This window comes from Rhinatrema bivittatum, chromosome 12, assembly GCF_901001135.1.
Source record: "Rhinatrema bivittatum chromosome 12, aRhiBiv1.1, whole genome shotgun sequence".
Classification (NCBI taxonomy): Eukaryota; Metazoa; Chordata; class Amphibia; order Gymnophiona; family Rhinatrematidae; genus Rhinatrema; species Rhinatrema bivittatum.
This window is the reverse complement of record NC_042626.1, coordinates 9,978,877-10,002,285: the sequence shown is the minus strand read 5'-3', so window position 1 is coordinate 10,002,285 and position 23,409 is coordinate 9,978,877. Positions and strand designations below refer to the sequence as shown.

The following is a 23,409-nucleotide window of genomic DNA, read 5'->3' as shown; positions in this document are numbered from 1 at the left end:
AAGGGGGGACCTTTCCATTTTATTGTCACATGGCAGATGTAAGGGGAACGCGGCAGCAGTGGCGGGGGCGCACCTAGGTGACCCCGGGGAAGGCCAGAAGTTAAAGATGAGAGTAAGAAACAAGAGGAAAGCAAGGTGACGCTCCTGGAGCGAGGCGGGGAACATTTCTCCAGGCCAGAGCACTGCACCGAGGACCCTGAGAGGGAACTTCACAGCATTAGAAATCCAAAGGAAGGTGATGGCATTCTTTGAAATGAATGCAAAGGGATTGAATAAGGGCCATTTGCTTTCCTGACTCCCTTGCCAGGCACAGGCCTCCCTCCTGCCCTTGGGAAATCTTTGCTCAGCTGTATTCCCTTCGTCTGCAAACACATTGCCACCCCTGCCCTCCTTTACAACCCTTTGCAGCTTTGAAAACCAACATTTCCCCCCCCGCCCCCCCCCAGGACCCTTGTAATGCAGCCCAACCTGTAACTGGACCCCCACCATCCCTGCCGCGTTCTGCACTCTCACCCCCATGAAGGGAGCGCAGCTCTGAAGGCGCTCTCGCCTAGAATTTAGGCGGCACGACTTTATTCACGCTGGTGTCATTCTGCTCTTTCTCTCCCGGCAGTGCCGGCTGTGGAAGGACGGGGGTTCTGTGTGCCATCGACTACACGGGGAAGATGCTGAAAGATGGGGTGAGCGAGCTTTACACATTCAGCCAGCACTTCGGCTGTCAGTAATAGTGCAGCTATTTACTTCTTTGCCAGATGCTTTCAAAGGTCGAGGTAACGTCGTTTTTGCTACGAGCAGAAGATTTATAAAATGGTATATTGTGATGTTACAGCCCAGCCCAAAGAAAGGAGGAGCTGGCTGAGAGGTATTGATCATACAATTTTCGTTTAAATGCTAAACTTTTTTTTTTTTTTTGCTTAGATAATTCCAGAGAACTTCAGTATTTACAGCCTGATCCAGGAAATGAGAACTCAGAGGGCGCTGCTGGTACAAACCAAGGTATGTTCGGCAAAGCCAAGGGCACGTGAAGGTCATGCCAGTCTGAGCCTTCTAAGTGCTGCAAACGTAGCAAGGTCAGAGGAAGCAACTCCCCACTGCCACCGCCCCTCCCGAGCTGCCAGAGGCCAGAAGCCTCCAAATAGAAGCAGTAGCGAGAAGTCCTTATAATTAATGAAGCATGGAAAAGAGAAGTAAAGAGGCTTAGTTGTTAAAATTTATCTAAAAGTCAGACTCCTTAGAGAGTACAGTTTCCATGAACTGAAGCCAGACAACAGAAGCAGTTTGCTATTTTTCCAAGCTCTAGAGTGGAAAATTCCAGAGTGAGCTTGTACCCAGAGAGAAAAGCGACTGGCAGGGGGAAACGTGATGGTGAGACCCCCGTAAGAGGAACAGGAAACGGCCGGAGGCTACAGAGCTTCACTTTACGAAGTTACAGCGGCTTCCTGGCCATAAGGGCACGGAGAACTCAGTCAAAGCTCTGGAAACCCAACCCGCATTGACCCAAGTTTTGTTCTTGTGCCAGCCTAGGTGTACACATGCCCAGTGCAATCTTAGCAGCCCAGAAATGCCAGAGGTGAAAGGCAAATCAGACTGGCTTGGCCTCTTCCTGATGATTGGAGCCATCTTTACATTTTTTTCCACCTGCCTTGTATCTTCCACTCTCAAAACTTTCACCTCAGACTCCTCATTATTTGTCTTTGTGGCCCCAGTAAGGGTCCAGGGTTTGTCAGGTTGTCCGCAATGAATATCTGTGAGATGTGGGTGCATGTATGAGTCTAAGAACGAGCTTTCCCTGGCCACCAGACCTGTTTGGTCCTTTGGCTAGTTCTGAATGTGATCTCATGTTAGTTCAAGTTTCTGCACCTCTGACTTTTCTTCCAGGAGCAGTATGAGCTCGTCTGCAATGCAATAAGTCAGCTCTTTAAACGACAGCTGGATAAGATAGCGGCAGGATGTGAGGTAAGACTTTACTTCCCTTTCTCATCACACAGGGCGCAACTTTCAGCTGGGATGGGAACAGCCAAAGGCAAACAGGAGTGAACAAAATCCTTGGTTTATTAGAGATCACTTTTATCAAGAATTTATGGCCATTTAATATAAACTTAAAAAGAAATTGGTACCAATATATAAATACACGTTTTTCATGATAGCTGTACAGGTTTGCCATCATCATCCTCATTTAATTATTTATTTCCACACTTTTCCAGCAGGGCAATGTTTACATTCACAATCTTACAAATAAAACTAAAAGACTCAGGGCAGCCTCTGCATTCAACATTTCATAAATGACCTCTGGCAAGACTTTTTTATTTTTTTTAATTATTTCTTTCACGATTCTGCTTTCTGTGGCTCCTTCGACTTAATATCACCATGATATTACGTCAGTGGAACCACAGGGAAGGAGTCTTTTCTGCTTTTCTGTTAAGTTTTGGGGCTTCTCAAGGCTTAATGCCAGCTCCAGGGCTGGCATTAATTTTTAAGGATAAGAATGTGCACGTCAGGTGCACATTTATTTTTAACATAAGGAGGAAATTGCTAATAGTTTCATCAATATGGCATGCATATGTGACAAGCACTATTAGTTAATGCGCTGGTTTGGACCTGCGTTTTGGATGCGCTAATCCCCTTAACACATAAGGGGTCATGAATGCACATCCAAAATGCATTTCCAACCGCGGCTTAGCCAGTGCACTAGCCTGAGCACATGGTATTGCACCGGCCTGATGAGGTCTATTACATGCATTATCGTCACTTTGAACATATGTTATTTAGCTAATACGAATATCAACACTAAATCTGTGCAAAATAAGCAATGAGCTGCATAATTATTTGAGTCAGCTTATTATCAATAAATAGTAAAATAACATGTAAAAACATGTGAACGCTAATGCAGAGCCATTAACATGAGAAAGGTGAAGTTGATTTTTTTTTTATGTGTTAACGTCAGTGTTAACGCACTAAATTTAATGTGAGACATTTACCTCTAAGCCGATCTGAATGCTGTTGATGTCAGATAATTAATGCACCTTAACAGCTCATGTTATTGCGCTTTGGCACAGCAGTGCTGGGCTCTTGACATCTGCAGTGCTAAAGGGAATCAACTAAATTCCCAAGCATAAGCCACGGCAACAGGTGGGTGAGGGGAAAGGACTAGTAAGCCTGCGTAGTTTGGGGCCGATGCAATACAGTGCGCTCAGCCGAGCGCACTGTATAACCCGCAGTTGGACGCGGGTTGGGTAGGCGCTAATTAATCCCCTTAGGCAGTAAGGAGATTAGTGCCTCTAAAACGCGCATCCAATGCGGAGTGAATCTAATAGTGCTCATCCCATGCAAATGCATGTGAATGAGGCTATTAGGCATTCAGTCCCGATGCAAAAAAATAAAGTGCGTCTAGGACGCATATTTAGCGATCAGAAATTAACGCCTGCCTGGAGCAGGTGTTAATAGCTGAGCGCTCCTTAAACCAGTACAGAAAAGCAGAAAAAACTGCTTTTCTGTATTACCTCCTACTTAATATCGTTGCGATATTAAGTAGGAGGAAAATCAAAATTAAATAAAGTAAAAAAAAAAACAAAACAAAACACCAGCAGTCGGGTGCAGGAAACGGACGCTCAATTTGACAAGCACCCGTTTCCTGAACCCCTGGCTGTGCGGTGTTTAGGAAAACCGATGTACTCGGGCTCTCTTTGCTAATGCGACCCCCTAATTTAAATATTGCATGGCTCCCCCAAGGGGGGTGCCTGGGGGCGAGTTAAGAAAGCGGGCGCTGACTGCTCAGTGCCTGCTTTCTGTGCATATTTATTGCATCGGCCCCTTTGATCGGTTCTTTCTGAGAACCTTTTTTTCCTGTCACTGATGCTGTGGTTGGGGTCTGAGCGCTTTGCTGTTTCTCGTGCACTCCGGACACTCGCGTGGCAGGACTGAAGCAGGAAGTGCAGAAAAAAACCCCAAAAAACAAACAAAAGTCCGGATGTGGTTTCAGAGGAGGTAGCCAAAGCTTATCTGAGCTACAGAGAGCTGCTTCGCTGCGATGGTTTATGGAAAAAAAAAAACCAAAACATGCATTTTAGTTGTATATTTAAAGGCTGCAGAGAAAAAAATAGTTTTTGCATAATCAGTCAAACGGATCAAACAAGAACCGAGTGGAAACCTCTTGATTGCAGATTTTCCAGTTCAATGTTCCTCTATTTGTTCACCCAGGGCAGATTGTGGCTTCTGCTTTTTTTCCCTTTAATTTGTGCATGGGTACAGGTGGTAATCAGCTTTCTTCTGAATCCTTTTCTATACCTAATATTTCCATCTGTAATATTTCAAACCTGGGGTGAAACCTCTCTCCCCCTACACATGAGCTCTGAAACTTCCTGCTTGATGCTTTTATCATATTTTGAATCACAAAACGGACTAATAATTGCCAAGAGTAATTTTCAGCCTGGCATGGAAATAAGCAAATAAACTCTATCTATCGCTATCTCTATCTTTATCTATAATTATATACAGGACCGGCGCATCCTATTAGGCGAAGAAGGCGGTTGCCTATGGTGCTTACCATTAGGGGGTGCCAAAGGGCAGCCATGTGGGGCTGTGAGTGGAGCCTATCTTGCTCGCGACAAAGAGGAGTAGAGATTCGGTGGGCGGCGAATGAGGAACAAGTCAGGGCCAAGACTGGGGGTTGGCACGAGTGGGGGGAGGGCACGGCATGACTGGGGGGGTGGCGCAACCAGGGCTGCGGGCGGGCACAAGGCAGAAGGTTCACCTAGGATGCCTAACACTCTTGCACCAGCCCTGTATATCTTAGGGATGAGCAATCGTTTTTCCCGAATTAGGCAATTTCAACAAAATTTCCTAATTCGGAATGGTTCGGGAGAACCGAAAAGCGATTTAATTTTTTCCAAAATTTTGGAAAAAATTCATTTTCGGGTTAGCGCGCACTAACCCGAAAATCAGGGCCCCCGAAAAAAAAAAGCAACCCCGAACCGGGGGAAAAATAAAATTCCTGTGGGGGGGGGCCCCAAAGCAAAGCCCAACATGAAATTTAAACCCAAAGCACATTTAAACCCAGAGCTCATGTGTAGGCAAATGATGCGGACTGGTGCATGTCTCTTACCGCATGTCTCTTACTGCATAATTCTTCTAGGGCTGTCTCTGTAGCTCAAAATGATGTGAATGGGCTTTAAGAAAACAAGGCCTGAAAGTTGACCTTGGTCAGGTAGCAACAATTAAAACACATATTTCTGAATTACGTTTGAATTTTTGTAATAATTATGTATGTTATTAGGTATATTACTTAGGGCCTTAGGCATAAGTGATTAAGAAATTCTAATAAATACAAATAGTTGCCTTCTAAAAGACTGCTTTGCCCTTAAATAGAATCCCCCAAACCATCCAAGAACGGACCCATTTCCGATACCTGTGACCAGTCCTGGCAGGATGGTGCCTCTAAACAGGTAGGAATAAGTCATTAAGACAAATACTGATATCTGACAGAGTGCGAGCTATTTATTCATCTTTAATCACTGTCCAGTACTGCTCTGGTTGGACTGATATGTGTTAGATAGTAGAGAACTTGCTTGGCAAACCAATTAGTCAGGATGCAATTGCATCTACATCAGCTTCTCCCAACTCAACACATACCATCCAAAGGTGTAGATCATGCTGAAGATGCAATAAAAAGTCCAAATACACACTTCAAATGTTTTTATACTTTACCCAAAATCAGTTAACTAGTTTGCATGATCCAAGTTGTGTATCTGACAAAGAAGTGAACATAGATCATGTTGGTGCATGCAGACCTTTCTTCATCCATTAGAAATGTAGGCATGGGCACTTCAAAATGAATGTAAAAGCTCCTGTGTAGTTTGTTCATGACTTTGTGGGATCCATTTTTTTTTTTTTTTTTACAGTTTCCTAGAAGAGAAAAAGAAAAACCACCAAGATGGACATGTAGGTCAAGGAAAGATGTCATCATGTGTGTTTTCTTCTTTGACCCTTGATAACTCATTGGAGAAACCCAAGCCTGAAAAGGCTTTCTGTCCATTTGGGCAATCCCCGCCCTGCAGGACTTTAGAGTTGAAAAGTTACAACAGTGGAGATTCAGCTGCAGCTAAGCATTGGGAGGACGTGTCCTTGTTTGCTGGCAGACCACTCCAGAAACATCACAGCATAGATTTTGATAGCATATATTCTAAGAACCTGCATCCTAGCCCACCATTCATGAGTGCAGATGGAAGAAGCTATCAGAAAAAGCCACCACTGACACGAGCCAAGTCAAGTCCCTTTGAATCAACCCAGTGCAAAGAAGTGAACAATCTTGGTCAAAAGAGTACAGCATTGCCTTTCAGTTTCCAGTTAAGCAACTTGCATGAGTCAGGGAAATTAAACATTCAGGAGCATATGAGTTCTTTTTCCATGGAATGGAACAATGTAGGCCGAGAAGCTTGTACCATTCCTTGTCAAGTGAATTGTGGTCCAAGCTCTGACCTTTACATTCGTTTAACAGAAGATCCTTATTTTTCCACAACTTCCTCGTCAGATCTTGGATCTCCCGAGATTACTGATATCTGTGAGGTATCCACCTCATCAGAAAGTAGAAAGGACCCTGTCCTTGGGGGAGTGCTTGGACTGGTCACTCCTGTCTCTTCCCCTGTAGCATCTCCTAAATCCTACTCCTTGGACCTAAATCTGTCAGAACCCTCCATAACTGCTGCTCAAGCTGGGAACACAGAGGCATCAATAAAGAGTAAGTTTCCAGGAGTAGTTGCTCAGACTCATGATTGCTTGGGTGTGTCACACCAACAGAAGAATACATTTGCTTGATGCATTTTTTTTTAGCATTTTTCAATGAAGGCTTGACAGTGCTAGTGGGCTGATTCAATCTGTCAGTCCACCTGGAGTCACAATAAGGCCAATTAGGGTGAAATGGGGGGGGGGGGGGGGGGAGGGAAGATGGAAGCTAGGCCATGGTTCTAAGGTCTACCCTTAGAACCATGGCCTAGCTTCCATCGATAAGCGTGAAATGATTTTCAATGGCGTCAAATATGAAAAACTCTCCAAATCCAGGCATCTGCATGGTTGTCCTTTCTTGTTCAAAAAGATCAGGTTTCTTTTCACAGACAACAAAGAATGGCAGCCAAGAAATGTATTTCTTATAAACAGGTGTTTGACTGGTCCAACCCCTACTGTGCAATATTTACATAAAGGGGCAACATTTTATATCGAAGCTTTACTACCAAGAGGTTTTTTTCATTAAGACAAGCAGTGAGTGTAATTTTTCAAAAGGACAGTTCCCATTGCCCAGATTCCTTTCTCTCCCTATCCCCCTCATCCTTTGCATTGTTAGAAGGGAAGGGTTCCTTGCTTTTTAAAGTTTTTTTTTTAATTACGGTTTTCAGTTTTGGAGAAAGGGAGGACTTCCACTGAAAGCTGACAGTGGCTTCCTCCTGGTCGGCTCCCCCCCCCCCCCCCAAAAAAAGCTTCTGCTATTCTGACAGTCGCTGGGGACCCCGAGCCTGCTGGGGGCTCTGTGCTAGGTCAGTGAACGTTGCTGACTCTCTCTGCCCTGTCGGAGCCCCGAGGTGCTCAAGGACAGAATCTGAGCTCCCAGAATTGTTGGGTTTTTTTTTTCACAGAAGAAATGAAGTTCTTTGTTGGTGGAACTTCCTTCCTACCCAAACATTACTGCAGAAGAGCCTGCCAGGACCTTACCAGGGGGGTAAAGGAGGGAATTTCAGGGGAATACCCTTTGTTGGAGGGGAAGGGCTATTACCTCTTTAATGACAGCACGACGCTCAGAGGCCCCCATGCTTATGTTTGCAACAGTGCATGTAACTAATCAGGGCTTGGTGCTGGTTGGGTTTTCAGCATATCCAAAATGAATATGCACAACATACATTTGCATATTCCGATATTGCAAATTTATCTCATTCATATTCCCTGCGGATATCCTGACTGTGCATAAGAAGACTGTGTCATTGCAGGCAAGGTACGTGTTGCTTGATGTTTATCGTGTTCGATTTGCTATCTCTGTGCTAACAAATAAGAAAAACCCAAGTGAAGAAGTTGTGGCTTCATCCCTATCAGACACCTGTTTATATTCCGCTAGGCGGTGGCCAGCGAACCAAAAACAGTTAAATTAAGCACTCAATATGTCCCAGCACCCTTCAAACTATGCATCCAGTGGAAGGAGAAAACAGGTGGCATGAATCAGTTCTGACCCAGTAACTGGAACCTCGTTTGGTGATCTGTTTAATTAACAGCTTCTCCAGACCCCGATGAAGAACGTCCTCCCCCACTGCCTGAGCGGACGGCAGAATCGTATATTGTGGCCAGCGAAGCCGGTGAGTACGGGAACGTAATCCCACCGCCATTCAGCTGAATGATGCGTGCAGAAGGGATGTAGATCGGGATGGGTGGGCAGAACGTCGCCGTCATGCTCTGACCCTGACCGGCCAGTCCTAGAGCGGGCTGGTGAGGAGGAAGCTCGGGCAAGGCAGCCGAATTAGAGGGATGCTTGGATGCTGGGCTGAGGACCGAGCGCGCTGGGTGAGTAGCGGTGTCCGTGTGACCTCCCTGATGGCGTCATAGCTCGCGTTTCTCTTCTGTCTTCTGCTACTCTGATCTCACTGTCCTTGGAAATGAGAGTTGTCGGGCTGCCTCATAGCCCCACCCATCCCACTGGCAATTTTTCTTACATAAACTTAGGGAGATTAATTTTCGAAAGCATTTCCTCAGTGCTTCTTCTGCAGAAATGGCTCGTTATACAGTTGATGCCAGTAGACTTGCGTCCTGTTCGCATGTCCTGAGGGCAGAGCTGGACAGGGTTTGGACTTGGGCACACACTTTGGCAATGTCCTGAAAAAGTTCTGCATGCGTTCTGGCAGGGGGTAATTCTGGATGGGTAGGTTTGCTGGGATGACTTTCCAAGTGAACATAAGTTTGCTCTGAGCACTGGTGGAACTTAGGCACGTTTTTTTGCTGATTTTTCTTATGTGGGACTGCTACAGAATCACCCCCTTAAAGGACAGATGATTGATGGCTCCATTTTACTGAAATCTATTTGTCTTGTCTGTGTGTCTTAGCTGGACCATGAACTTCACAGAGAAGGGGGCTGTCTCTTTTATCTGTCCGTACGGCACCACGTACGTCTGCCAGTGATTAATAATAATAATAAATAGTAGCAGTACCCTGAAATTTCGAGAGCTGTCCTTCCCTGGTTCTTTTTAGATTACGAGAGGTATTAAGCAGCAGAACGATGGGCTGATGGAACTGAGAATGGGTTGTGTAAAAGTGACAGCCTTAAGCACACAGGCTGTAGCTGGGGGTTCTGTTTTGCGTGGTGGGCCAGACACGGTGCTAGCCTTACACGCTGTTACCCGGCTGTAATCCCCTCCCTCTGCCGCTTTCCTCTGCAGAGTCCCGGCCGCCAACCTCGCAAGCCCAGCCACCGCGCATGAACGTAAAAATCATGAGATCGTTAGAGTGGAATGGTACATCTCATGACTGGTCGTTGGCCGACTCAGTAAAATCCATGGCCAGGAGTAAGGTAATGAAGCTCCAGGGGTTTTTTTTGGGGGTGGGGTGGGGGGGAGGGGTTTAAATAAATTTCCACCTCTCCCAGTACTCGCTATGTTGCTCCCTACTTGTAGGAACCCTCTTGTTAAAAGCTCAGTCGCCACACGTCTTGCCAAATACATAGAGAGAAAAAAATTGTGTTTATTCTGGCTAATAATAAACTCATGCGGCGACAGTGTCATCGGAAGAGACCTACGTGGTCTTTGGCTAATTCTTATGTTGCCCAAAACGAGGTGTCACAACCCAGCTGACTGCAGGACCCAGCAGACTCGGAGTAAGAACTGGGAAGAGGAGCAGGGAACCTCCTCAGCTTACGATTCTGCTCCTGGTGCTGCCAGCAGCTTCCTGTACACATCCAGTCTGCCCGGTTAGGGCCCTGCCTGCTGGGCTGCAATAGACCTTGCTCTGTCTGCCCCACTGCCCCCAACATACAAAAATATTCCCTCCCCCCGGGGAAGAGATCAGCGCGTTCGTAGCTGAATGCCCTGCAATAATAATAACCTGACGCCCTGCAGGGCGGCTGGGATATTTGGCTACTTGCTCAATAACTAATGGGGTCTGAATCTCTTGGAATGAAATGCTACATCTAAATGAAAACCCAAACCACCCAAGGTATGGGAGAGAGAGCTGAGTTTGACCTGTTTGAAGTGTAATTGAATGGAGGGGCTTATTTGAACGACTGCAACATGAAGGCTGTTGGCTCTTTCTCTGTTCCATCATTCCGATGGCTCTTCAAAGTATTTTAAAATCTCTCCCCTTTTGCTTGCAGAGTGTGAAAGTAAGGAGTTCAAGGCTGGGTAAGAATATTTCTTTCTTTCTCTTCTGTGTTTCCAGTCAATGAATCAAAATAAAAGATCCTGGGCTCTCTCCACAGGGGCTGGTCTCAGCGACCACGTAGGAGTGTTACAGAGAGGTTGGGGGGGCTCATGGAGCCGGACACATCCATACGAGGGTCCAGCGCCAAAGACCTGTGAGCTAACAAGGTCTCTCGAGATCTTTGATCAAAGGGTCCCATATTTCGTGGCCCCGAAAGCCATTCTCCGTATAACTTCATGTCCTGGTGAAATCCCTGCTTTCTTCCAGGGGAGTCAGAATTACAAGTCCCTTTATTTTTCATGTGGACCTGCATGGCCACCCTTGCTCTGTTGCATCTGATTGGTGCACACCTCAGCCCAATCATGAGGACCAGGAAACCGCATGGCAGCGGAGAGTGGCATCATCTGAATCTGCTTTAACCATGGTTTGTTAATACATTCCCATAGACTCGCTAGAGCAAACAGGACATGTTACTGTTTTTGGCATGAACTGAGGCGATATTACAGCTCCCCTCTTCTTTTGAAACCAGTTATACTGATCAATGGAGTCACCTGGGACGCAAGGGCAAGAGGCACTAGAGAATAATATAGAAAAAAGGTGTCCATTTGTTGAAAAACAGCCTAACACAATGCATTATGGTGGCTTTGGGGATGATTTCCAATCACTGAAGAAAAAGCCACCACAATCAGTTATGGTTATGCATAGATCTCATTGGCTAATACGTCACCCGCTGGTATCATTTTAATTCTCATTATCAGAAATGTCCTTTTGCAGACGATCCTATTGGAGATCTCAAGGTTCATAGCATGAAAAAAGATGGGTATGAATTAGGTACTGACGGTGTTGTGACCTCCACCCGATGGTAACACTGATTTTCAGGCACAAAGAATCTTAATCTTCTACACAAAAGGCTTTTGGAGGAATAGCTGCACAAGAATGAACATGAGTTTGTTAGACAGGATTGCCATGGCAGGGATATGGAGATCCTCTATAGACCAAGGCCAATGAGCATCAACCAAAGGTGTTCTAACATCTGGAGTAAGCCCTGGCCCCGAACTGTCATGCAGTGGCTGGGCCAGCTGGGGCAGGAGAGGTTATAAAGCAGAGAAAAGAATCCCTGGGCTCATGGCACTGGATCTCAGTGCTGGAAGACGAAGGAGCAGGCTTGTTTCTCTCAGATTGAAAACTTATTGCATAAGTGATCATGGGACAGATGTGGAGTTGATTTTAAGGACAGATTGTACCAATTGCGAGGTGGTAGGTAATGCAAGATTTAGTCACCTGCCACTCATGTTTTAGGGACCAGATGTTGTCATATTCATAATTGTTATGCTTCTTCATTATGCAAGAGAGCTTTCCTGTTTGCAGCATGATTTTTTGTCAAAGCATTTGGGTGAGAATGCGAATTAAATGATGCCAGAGATGAGTGAGACACTGGCCAAATGAGTTTTATGCATGCTACGATTATTGCAGCTTGTTAAAATGATTGATTAGTGGGGGCAGGCTAGCTGGACTTACCATCCCTACCTGCCGTTGTATTGTATATTTCTGTGGCTAGCAGCCATAGAGCTTCATGCAGTGTTTGTAACCAGTGGACCAAATCCCACAAATGGTTGGATGAATATTTATGACTGATCACCAGTCTAACCTGCAGAAGAGGAATTAAAATTGCACTGCAGTATCAATGTAATTTTTTTTTTTTAACATTCCCCTCCCTTAGTCCAGCCATCATGGAGGTAGCCCTTTGGCTGAGGGACACAGGCTGCAGTTCCCTATGGAGCTTGGTACAAGCGTGCTCTTAGCCAGCCAGTAGGTGGCGCCATTGCACAGTGACTGCAACTCCCTCGCTCCCTGTGGGATGAGGAGTTAGGGGGGTTGCGAGTGCTGCTTCACAGCAGAAACTGAGCCTGGGACCCAAAACATGATTTTCCTGGCTGCTCTGGGCTATTGGACCAGTACTTTTAAAAACTGGCTAGTGGATCTGTCCCAGTTAAAGGAAAGTTGGTAGCCCCAGTGACGCATAACTTAAAAATGTGAAGGGTTTTAGTTTAACTGCATTGCTGAAAAAAATGTTTTTTTTCAAAATCTTGAATTTAGAGGGATTTCACTCAGCCTTAGAGACCCATCTGGATCCAGAAGAAAAAAACTGTCTGGGGGGGCGGCAGGTGCTGGAGCGAATGCTTAAATTCTTTCTGATGTGAAGGCGATTTTTGTTCTTCTCTTGTCTCCCCCCTGCCCTCTCCGGTGCCAGAGCACAGCCGGGACCGCTCTCCCTCCCCTCCACCACTTCCTGAGAGGACGCGGGAATCGCTCATGATTGCCGGGGAGGAGGACGGTAAGTAGAGTGCTCTGGGGAAAGCCCCGACCCCGCGGCAGGGTCACAGGGTCTTGCTGTTGGCTTTTGGCAGGTTAATTGTTCCCCCTCCTCTCGGCACATTACAAGCCTGGGGGGGGGGAGGCTGTTCATGCGTGAGGACCACACAGGATTTATTTGTTTATTTGTTGAGTTTTATATTCCGCCATTCGGTAAAGCCATCACAACGGTTTACAAATTTAAATTGTAAATTACTTAACCATTGTGTAAGAAAGTATCACAATGTGCATATTAAACAGAGATTAAACATTTAAAGTCCAGAAGGTATCGTTATGAGGGAGGAGGAGGGATTGTTTGTTCTGGCTGGAGAGAAGTTATTTTGAGGTTTTTGGATGAAAGTTCGATTGGGAGTTAGGATGTTCAGAAGTATGAAGGTCGGTGTAGAATTTACAAAACAGCAATGTTTTTTTTATTTAAACGTTTTGAGGTTGGGTGAGGGACAGGGGCTGATACACACTTCCCCCCCCCCCTCCCAAAAAGTCAGCTCTGGCTGCCCCGCTGCACCGCAACAGTTTGACGCCGGAAAAACGAAGCCAAGCAGTGGGGACTCTTTGGGTTTTGCTGGATGGCGATTGTCCTGCCACCAGATACGTGGCTCAGAAATATTAAAATCGGTGCCCCTAGGCTGCAAGGTTTAGAAAGCTCTGCAGAACGGCCGAGCCTGAAGCTGCACAATGCAATCACTGGACAGGGGCTAGAGCAGCAGCAGGGCACGGGCCAGCCTCAGTATCACTGCTCTTCAAAATATTTTTTTGCATCTTTATTTTTTATACTTTTTTGTTTTGTTTCATATAAATCTATTTTTCTCTGGAGCATGTTTACTTCATTTCTCCTAATCTTTTCTTTTCTCTTTTTTAAATACCTAAAGGTAGATTTTAAAAGGGCTGCGCGCGCACCCATAAACACGCACTATTTTATAACCCACATGCGTAGGTTATAAAATGCTCTCCCTTCCCAGGACTATTGTTATTGTGGCTGGGTCCGTGTCCTCCCTTCCCAGGATTATTGTTATTGTGGCTGGGTCCGTGTCCTCCCTTCCCAGGACTATTGTTATTGTGGCTGGGTCCGTGTCCTCCCTTCCCAGGACTTTTGTTATTGTGGCTGGAGTTCCAATTCTCCCTTGTCTCTCCTGCAGATGTTTGATGTCTGTTGTGCAGGTATAAATGTTTTATGTTAACAGGCAGTGTGGCAAAAAATCCTGTGGCCAATGGTGACCACAGAAACTGATCTAGCCACCAGATTTTATCTGTAGATGGCCAAATAACCGTCAAATTTGGGATGGATGTTCATTGCTCCTTTCATTAGGCAGGGACACAGATACAGATATCTTACACCATTATTGGGTCAACAGGTACAGATATTTTATGTGGGGCATACAGAGCCAGATGTTTGTTATTACTGGCTATACAGATGTTTTATGTTACCATTAGTTATGCAGATGCAGCCAGAAGAAAGAAGTGCGGCAGCTGCGAGCTTCCCTGGGCAAGGCCTTCCTGAAGAGAGCACTCCAAGATCCCCACTGGATCCAGTAAAATGGCTAAACAGGAGTAAGGTAAGGCAGCCACATCCTCAGACACCATGGGCTTACAGCGCGCTGCAAGGAACTTAACGCAAGACTGACAATTTCACTGTGTTTTCTACTCCTGACGCTTTGCTCAGCAAAGAAGAAAGTAAAGAATGAATGATTAGAGCTAGGAGTAATTGCACTGAGGATGCCAACACAGCAATAAGTTAATGTACATCAAAATGTGTTCTCAGTGAAGTCCCGAGGTAGATTTTGTGCTGAAATTTGCTGGTCTTCCACTTTTTTGCACATTGAATTGTGGGGACTTGACTCCTTTTTCTCTGGGAATAGCAGTATATAAAGGCTACACACGGGGACGTGCTTGCAAGTTGTTTTGTAATCATGACAGTGGTGTCAAACAATCGGGACTTTTTTCTGTGTCTATATACTGCATTTTCCTCTGACTGCTGACCACGGCCAGCAATGCCATGAGCTCAGGGATCCGAGATGTACTGACATTATCCTAGGGCTTCCCAAACCTGTCCTGCTGACTCAGCAGCCTGCCGGGTTTTCAGGATATCCGCAATGAATATACGTTTGCATCTACCTGGGCTCCAGTGGATGCAAATGTATTTCATGCATATTAATTGTAAATATCCTGAAAATCCGTCTGGTGAGATTACCTGGGCTAGAGATAGGAAGGCCTGGGGAAAAAAAAAAACGTTTTTGTTTTCATTTTTCCCCCAAGGCTGGACTTGGAAATATTGCTAATTTCCAATTTTTCCACTTCTAGCCTTGGATACAAAAAACCAAAGAACCTCTTAATTTTTATAGATTTTGTTCCCTCCCAACTCTACCCCACCCTTCTGTTAATGTAATGGACGGGGTTGAGGCTGGACTAGGATACAACTGAGCTGGAAGCCTGCCCAGAAATAGAAGAAAGATTCCTGCTTGTATAAATGCATCTTTTTTTTTTTTTATTCTTTTGCAGAGCTTGAAAATTTTACGAAATGTGAAAAAAAGTAAGTTGCTGGGATTTGGGTTGAGGACATGCATTTGTAGGTGTCCTTATAGCATCACTTCAAATGCAGAAAACGAGTCTGCTATATTTAACCAGCACCTCTGGAGCACACTGACACCTGTATGAACAACTCCACTTCTCTGAGTTTGCTTACATGTCAGGTAATTTAAAAACTCCAAGGGGCAACCTGACTTTACGATAGAAATGGACCTTAGCCGAGCAGCTAACTGACGCCTTCCATCTCTGCGTTACCTGTCTATATTGCAGCCCCCTCCTCGTTTCTTGAGGTGACGCCCTTCTTCAGAGCAATCGCCCTCTTCCCCCCTCCCCCCCCCCCCACCCCCCCATCTTCTGTTCTGCCAGAAAACGGGACTCTCGGCAGAAAACATTGTGGCAGGAAATGACCTAGGAAAAAAATGACCTACTCCAATTTTATCAGGACTGAGGGAAAAAAATCTGCAGCGCCAGGTCAACTGCAGGCCTAAAATGTGGCCTTGAGGCCCTTGCCTCTGGACCCAGGCCCAGATGGAGAAGCCGCCACTGAGACTGAGCCTAGGCCCAGAAGGAGGAGGTGCTGTCGCGGTCGAGGGGCGGAGCCATTTGCCGGGGTCAGGTCCAGGTGGAAGAGCCACTGCAGAAGTCAGAGCATGGGAGACAAATGCAAAAATTGTTTAAAAAAAAAAAAAAAAAAAAAAAGTATTAAACACTAAAAAAAAAAAAAAAAAAAGGCAAAATAAACAAAAATCAAGAAAATAGACAAAACAATCCTGAGCAAAACAAGCAAAAAGCAAAATAATGGATAAATAGTTTCCCTGGCTCCTAAAAGATTTTGCCTGATGCCCAAATTTTCGGACTAATTTTCCAGCCCTGTATATTGAGAGGACAACTCTGAAATGGATCGACGCGACTCCTCATTGTGGGGGAAGGTGCGCCTGCTTTGCCGTTGCACGCGTGTGCTTCTGCGGGGTGAGGGCAGGAATGGGAAAGCAGGTGCAAAGCGCACGCCACAAAAGTAACCTGCGGCCCCTGGCTGGGCCCTGAACTGGACGGAGAGCTCCACTTTGAGCAGGTGCACTTGCAGACCTACAAAAATTCCTCCTTGTGTTTCAGGGTTCCTGGCAGGGGCTTGCTTTGGGTTTGGGTTGTGTTTTTTTAATATAATTTAATCATTGAAGTCACATAACTTTGGGCCTGATTTTCAAAAGCATTTACCCACTTAAAACTGGATTTACACGTGTAAATGCACCATGTGAGTGCGCTTCTGAAAATTGCTACAATATATGCCATTGAATTGTCCATAGGATTTAACTGCACTTGAAATTGCTGGGATGGTGTCTTACATTTACATGTGTAACTCCTTTGAAAAGTACCTCTCCCATGAATGATTTTGTAAAAAGCTTCTTGAATTAAATAAAGATTTTACTGGGGTATAAATGATTAGAAGAGGTGGGTAATCACTCAGGGTTATTTTGTAACATTGTGCGTAAGTTGCAAACGTTTTCAAAGCAGACCTAAGCGCATAAGTGTGCTTTGAAAGTTATCCTGGCAAATCTCCGAGTCCTGTCCCCGGTGCCACCCCCGGGAACGCCGCTACTCCATGTGGGTAAAATTACCTGCATGCAGGTCATACATGCATAACGTTACCCGTAGATCAGGCCATTTCTTTCAGCGAAAGACTCCGTGTGAGCTGGTCATGTCCTGTTGTAGGATTACCCTCGCTAATAGTCTATAATTTTGTGCATCTTTGAGCAGATGCTGGGTTTCGTTCCTAAGTCATTTCTTGCCATTCTGTTTTGGGTACTGCTTTTTATTGTGTGCTTTGATTGTACCTTTTATTGGGCTAAAATAAGACATACAGGTCCCTACCTCCAGGGCGTGACATCTGGAAGAGGAACCTGTGCTATGAAAGGTCGTGTAGAGTGGGGTTTTTTGGGTTTTTTTTGTGCTTTCCTAAAATGAATGTTATCTGACTAAAATAGGCTACGTGCAGGGCTAGAGTCAAGATGGCCCGAGTGCTCGGCTCGGAGTTGCAGCAGCGATGCGCGACTCGTACCGTGCGAGCCGGCGCTAAAAGAATCTGGCGTGGCCGGCAGGAGTTCCCATCTGCTTCTTGGCCTCATGCAGGGTTAGAACCTGCAGCCTGCTCTTAGGCTGCGTACGGTCTAATCCAGCCCTTGTCCCCTTTCGGCCTTGTGGGAATCTCCCAGGTTCAGGCACCAGGCTGCTCACCGGCTTCTCCGTTGTCTCTTTGTGCTTTCAGCTCTCTGCCCCGGGCCTGCACTGACGAAGGCGGCCGAGGCTCCCCAATCGGGCCACTCCGGCTCCCTCCTGAAGTTCGGTAAGTCGCTCATCAGAGAGAATTTCTGGCGCCAGTTTTACTTATCTTTTCCTTTTATTAATATTCACATACTGCCCTCTGCCACAGCTCAGGGCGGTTTACATCATAAAACACTCACAATATAAAACACTGACTTTTATGCACCAGACGGCACCGTAGATGTCCCCGCCATGCATAACTGGAAGGGCTGTAGCGTTCGCATCCCGCAAACCTGTAAACTCCGCTCTCCACCTTGCTGCTGACGTGTGAGAGAGCGCCCCCTATGGTCGCAGTTATGTGGAAAGGGGTTGCACATGACGTAGCACATGCCTGGCCACTCCTGCAGCAATGAAATTTTTTTTTTTTTTTTTTAGCTAAAACTAAATAAAATTGTCTTTTAAACATGTCCCGGGGGCCCCTTCCCACAAAGCTTTGCAATGCCTCTGGCCAATACCTGGTGAGGCGCTCCGGTGCTCTCCCACTGAAGGCAGTGACACCAATTACAGAGGCCCAGCTGCAGCTTCCTCCTGCTCCTGTGTGCTTCCACCTCCGTCAGAGCCAGGGCCGGGATTTGGCACCCCGAGCCTTCGGTCCCAGCTACCGGGGACTCCCCCTCCTCCCCTCCATTTTAATGCCCCACTTCCCCCATCCCCCAACGTGCCAGATCTGGTCATTGCAGTGATGGTCCTGGGCTGGGGGCCATGCATCACAGGCCCTGAGTCGCCCTTCAGCAATGACCAGGACTGCCTCTCCGCCCAGGGGCTGTGAAGGCTGCTCCCGTGGCATCCCCAGCTGCAAGCCACCCGTGGAGCCCAGGAGACCCAGACCTTCTCTTTATTTAGTTATTTATTTACCTATTAATTATTTATTTAGATTTTTTTATATTCCGCTTTGCGGCACTTCAAAGCGTCCATCAAAGAGGCATTACATTCAGGTACTGTAGGTATTTCGCTATCCCCACAGGGCTTACGATCTAATTTTGTACCTAATTTTAAGCTGTTAGTGAGCATGGCTTGGCCAAGTTAGCTGCATACAGTAAGAAGAAGTCGGCAGAAGTCTCCTGGTGCACATTAAAAAGCGTGGCAGTGGTGTAAAGATCTAACCCAGACCTGTTTATAGCTGGGAGAGCGCACTCAGCCTGTTCTCTAGGAACGAGGCAGGGATGCTTTTCTCTCCAGGCCGCGTCCTCCTAAAACAGAATATGACGGTAACGGGACACAGATAGCCTGTTCGGGAAATCAAATCGATTGATGTTTTGCTGTGCTTCGTCCACGAAACAAGTCGTTTTCGGCCACCAAAGCCGATCAAAACTGCAAATGAAAAGTGCTTTTCCCTGCTGGTATTGCAGCGCCGTCGGGCTAAGCTAGCACGACCTGAGCGGCGCCGGAAACCATTTGTTTGATGCTGCTGGTTAGCTTTCCTCGTTTTTTCCAGCGGTCGATTTGATTATTTCTGTGTTTTATTTCCAGGCTTTGGAAATCGTTTCTGCAGGCCTAGAGGCCCGCGAAGTCCCCCCCCAGCGTGGGACGTCTAAGAAACTCCCCCCCTCCCCCACCCCAAATAGTAATGATGGCCCATCCAGTCTGCTCAGCCGCTGGTAGTAACTGCCGTGCCGTGCAAGTTACCCCCGTGTGTTGGGTTAAATTTAGTAATTAAACCGGCGGTCAGCAGTCTGAATGTTATTGCTGTGTTCACACACTTGGCCATCGCTGCTCTGGAGAGAGCTCTTAGAATGACTCCGTGTTACCTGGGAGAGGCCGGACCAGTCCTGGTTTTACCTTGCTGCCAGGAAGGGATTCACGCATTGCACAATTACCCTAAAAAAGGGAAGGACCGCGTGCAAGATTGGGCCGGCCTTCCCTAGGTGTGACCCCAGCCCTAAATATAATTGGCTACCAATTAGGAAGAAATGTCTCATGGAAGCAGAGAAGATAAAGAAGACGTCTGCGGTCCACTTTTGCTTCTCCAGCCTCATGCCACCAGGGGCAACCAGAGTTGGGCCTGGTTTGCACCCCCTGCGAGCATGGCAATGTCCCTTCTTCTGTTAATGAATTCAGAACCACGCGTCCATGGAAGCAGTGGGGAAAACCAGGGCCGGGTCAGCACTGGGCATGGAGCTGCACCGGGCCCAAACCCGTTCGCATGGCCCCCACAGCCATCGCCAGTCGGGGTTTCAGAGTCCCGAAGATAATGTGGCCCGGCACAGACAGGCCTCATTTTTACAGAAAAGGAATTTCTCTTCTATCTCCAGCTTCTAATAGAACCAGGTGTGCTTGTCCCTTCCCGAGAGACCTTTGTTCCACCTGTTAGACAGATTTTCTCTCCGATAAGACTGTTACGGAACGGCCTATTCACAAGCAGTAGACCCACAGATAAAATAATCGACTGCCAGCAGACTGTGCAGGTGCTTCTTAATGGTACTGATGATATTTGGGGTAGATCTTTGTGCATATTCTATTTATAAAGAATGCTATTTATGAAGAGATGCTATATTTTATAAGATCCTACTTAAAGATTGTTCGTTATTTAATAATGTACAAGTATTTTGCTGTAACTGCAGCTTGGGAGAACCCACCGATAACAAGAATTCACTGTATCTATGAATGATGTCAAATAAAGTAACAGTGAGTGCATGCCTATAATAAGTGGTTATTTGGGAAAATAAGAGCTTGTTACACCTGACTCGGTTTCCAGGTAGCCCTTGCTGATTGCTCGGTGTTGCCAGCCTGCAAATGATTTCACAGGTGAGAAAGTACCCTGCCCTGAGGCTCACCCCCATAGCTTGTTGGCAGTGCTAGAGCCAGAATTATTATTTATTATTATTTTTTATTAATTCTGATGAATCGCATCCCCAAGATCATTAAACAATAATTAAGATAAAATATGAATAAATAATTCAGAATTATAAAGCAGTCATTAAATAAAGAGTTAGATACATTTACAAAAGTAAAACTTAGATACATTTAAAATCAAGAAACCCCAATCTGGGAAGGCCTGTGTGAAAAGAAACATTGTAAGAGACTTCCTAGGGTCTGGGTCTGTCACAGCAGTGGTAAGAGACTGTAAGCAGGTTTAGGGGTGCAGGGACCTGTCTGCTAAAGGACCCTCCCAGTTCACCTCCCACTTCACTTCATGATCCTAAGCTCAGGAAAAAGACAACATGCTCTCCTCAGAAATAGACTTTTATTTATCAGATTTGGCAGGATATAGCATTTAGAAAATAACAACAATTCCTGTCTCTAACATCTTGGCCACTAAGCGCCAGTTTTCCCTAGCGATAATTCTGTACCATGGATGATTATTAACATGCCATAAACCTTAGCCTGCTTAATATATTAATACTTATGGCTAACTTACTTACTTCTGGTCCCAACTTCAAGTGATAGCCTTCTGTTCACCTCTGAAGCAGACTCCAGCTGGAGAATGTGTGCAGGGAATGAGACTTGCTTCCTGGGTTTGGTACTGGCAGAGCTGGCGGCGGTCCGGGAAGGAGACTTGCTTCTGGCTCTGGTACTTGCCAAGCTGTCTGGGGCTTGTTCTCTCCCCTCACCGTCTCAGACTCCATGTCACTCTCCGCAATTGAGGAGGGCATCTCCTCTCTCTGGTCTCCTCTCCCTGGTCTCTTGGCCACACCTAATCTTCTCCCTCCTCGATAGCAGGGGGTGCTGGGCTGCTTAAGGCTCCCCTTTTGCTCTTCTGGTTCCTTTTCTTTCAGAGGTCCCTTCTTTGGTTTCAGGATCATTCTCAGGGTTTGCTCTTTCAGGGTCTCGCTCCCAGGGTAGCTTCCTCTTCCTTATTTTCCCCCATCATACTTTCCAGTTGATAAATATGCATAAGCTCATGCATAATGATGTGGTGGGTGGAGGGTCTTTGCCGCATTGCAGGTCTTTCTCCCTCTCCCCATTTCTTCGGTGGGAGGGGGAGAACTGGCATATCAGTATGCCAAGTTGCTACAGACTGCCCCCCCCCCCCCGTTCTTCTTCCAAGGGTGAGGGTCTTTCTGACCTCTGTTGGCCAATCTGACTCCTCCTTAGGGGCTTAGCTGATGTATTGTCCTTCTGCCTTGGTCCTATTGACACAGGCATTTGCAATCATTTGGATCTAGATAAAGTATCCTTCAGTGTAAAGTTCTCATAAGGGCAAGGTCTCTTGTTTTTTTTCCACTGAGACAGTGTTTTTGGGGCCTGTCAGTATTTGACTGCATACTTCTTTGGCTATTATGATTCATATTTGGTGCTTTCAATGGTAAAACATGGGATATCTCCCTACAAGACAGTGGGGTTCTGCAGGAAAGGGCGAGCGATGCATCGCACAGTGTGGAGATCTCCTAGCACCAAAGAGGAAACGGGAGGGGTGGGGGAAGGAGGATGTCGCCCTTCTCAGAAAAGCAGCTGACTGTATGGTGGGGCTGGTAGCTTAAATAGGACACATTTTCTAGTGGTGCGGCAGAACAGTTTGGAGCAACAGATGAATTGTACTAAAACTACGATGGTAAATGCTGAATAATTTGAACAGGGAGAAAGGAAAGGTCTAGGCCACGGATCCCTGGATGTGCATTGTGAAGATGCCACATGATTCTCTCCTACTGTGAGAGAGAAAACTTGCAGCCCTGCAGGCACTGGTGCAATCTAACGAGCCGGCTGAACTTAGGGAGGGAAATGTCCAAAGGGATTTCTGTGAGCACAGCAGGGCGGAGTCCGACTGTGGCAAAACTGCCCGCCTGATCTGTGGGTACCCTTAGCGGCTACTTCATGGCCCGTTCACACAGCCGTTTCCTGGACCGAGACGAGGTGTTCCCGAGCCAGCGTTTGGGAGCCCTTTAGACTTAAAATGAGTGCGGAAGAATTGGCAGGGGTCATTTTGGCGGCATCATTTTCAAAGTGGACCAGTTTGAAAATTGGTATTAACGTATTTGGCAACATTTTTGTGTTTTTTTTGCTTTATGTGTGATATTACAAAATTACCCCCCCGAGAGCGTTCTTTCTGCTGCTCTGCAACTTCCGTCTCTCATCTGCTCAGTGTGCTAGGCCCGATCACTTTTTTCACACTTAGCGGCCCAAATGAGACCCACGGTACTTTAATGACAAAGCACCGGCCGCTTAGGACTACCGTTTCTTTCCTTTCACCGAGTCCATCTCTCTGCGCGTCAGTGGCAAAGAAAATAGCTCTTACTTTAAATCCTGGATGTGGGTCTATTTACTCACCTTTCCAAGCCCCTGCTCCAGGAGAATTGCAGACTGAGGTACAGTAGGCAGGTCCCTGTCAGGTCACCGACCTGGAACCTTTGTGACCTTACTTCCTCTTCCCCTTTGCAACCGGAGAGGAAGGTGGAAGCTGCTGCTAGCATTGAGCTGGTACTTTTATTTCATTTTTCAATTACCACTCATCTCTTCTACAGCAGGCTTACAAAATCAGTACCTGAGGCAACTAAAGGTGAAGTGATTTGTCCAAGGTCACATAGGTCATTAGTGGGAAACAGTAGCCCAGCTTCCCGCTCTAACCACTAGGCTAATGCTCTTTTAATATCGTGCCTTTTGGCATGCATTCAACACTTGAATTATTCAAAGATGCAATGGATTGCATATACAGGATGTTGCACTGTAAGTCAGTTAGGTAAATTTGATGGTTTCCTGCCAAATGATTTTTTTTTTAAACAAATTCTATATGAAGTATGTATAATAATGATTGGATTTTCAAGAAAATGTAATTCTAATAAGATCTTTACTCATTGTGCATATTAATATAGCATAGAATACTGTAATTTGTATTGTATTTTAACTATTTAAAATGTTATGGAGTCCTGTAATTTGATA

At 46.1% G+C, this 23,409-nt stretch overlaps 1 protein-coding gene across 1 annotated transcript in view; it reads left to right on the top strand.

Annotated features, from left to right (window-relative positions):
• Positions 1–23,409, top strand: part of PTPN22 (protein tyrosine phosphatase non-receptor type 22) — a 44,734-nt gene extending 21,325 nt beyond the window's left edge. Inside the window, exons 9-21 of the mRNA XM_029572842.1 lie at positions 614–680; positions 919–996; positions 1,879–1,956; positions 5,365–5,441; positions 5,898–6,733; positions 8,250–8,330; positions 9,405–9,535; positions 10,334–10,361; positions 12,632–12,715; positions 14,185–14,306; positions 15,250–15,280; positions 17,540–17,617; positions 19,066–23,409. Coding sequence (XP_029428702.1) covers positions 614–680; positions 919–996; positions 1,879–1,956; positions 5,365–5,441; positions 5,898–6,733; positions 8,250–8,330; positions 9,405–9,535; positions 10,334–10,361; positions 12,632–12,715; positions 14,185–14,306; positions 15,250–15,280; positions 17,540–17,617; positions 19,066–19,130 — 1,756 coding nt within the window. The 3' untranslated portion in view covers positions 19,131–23,409. The remainder of the gene's footprint in view (positions 1–613; positions 681–918; positions 997–1,878; positions 1,957–5,364; positions 5,442–5,897; positions 6,734–8,249; positions 8,331–9,404; positions 9,536–10,333; positions 10,362–12,631; positions 12,716–14,184; positions 14,307–15,249; positions 15,281–17,539; positions 17,618–19,065) is intronic.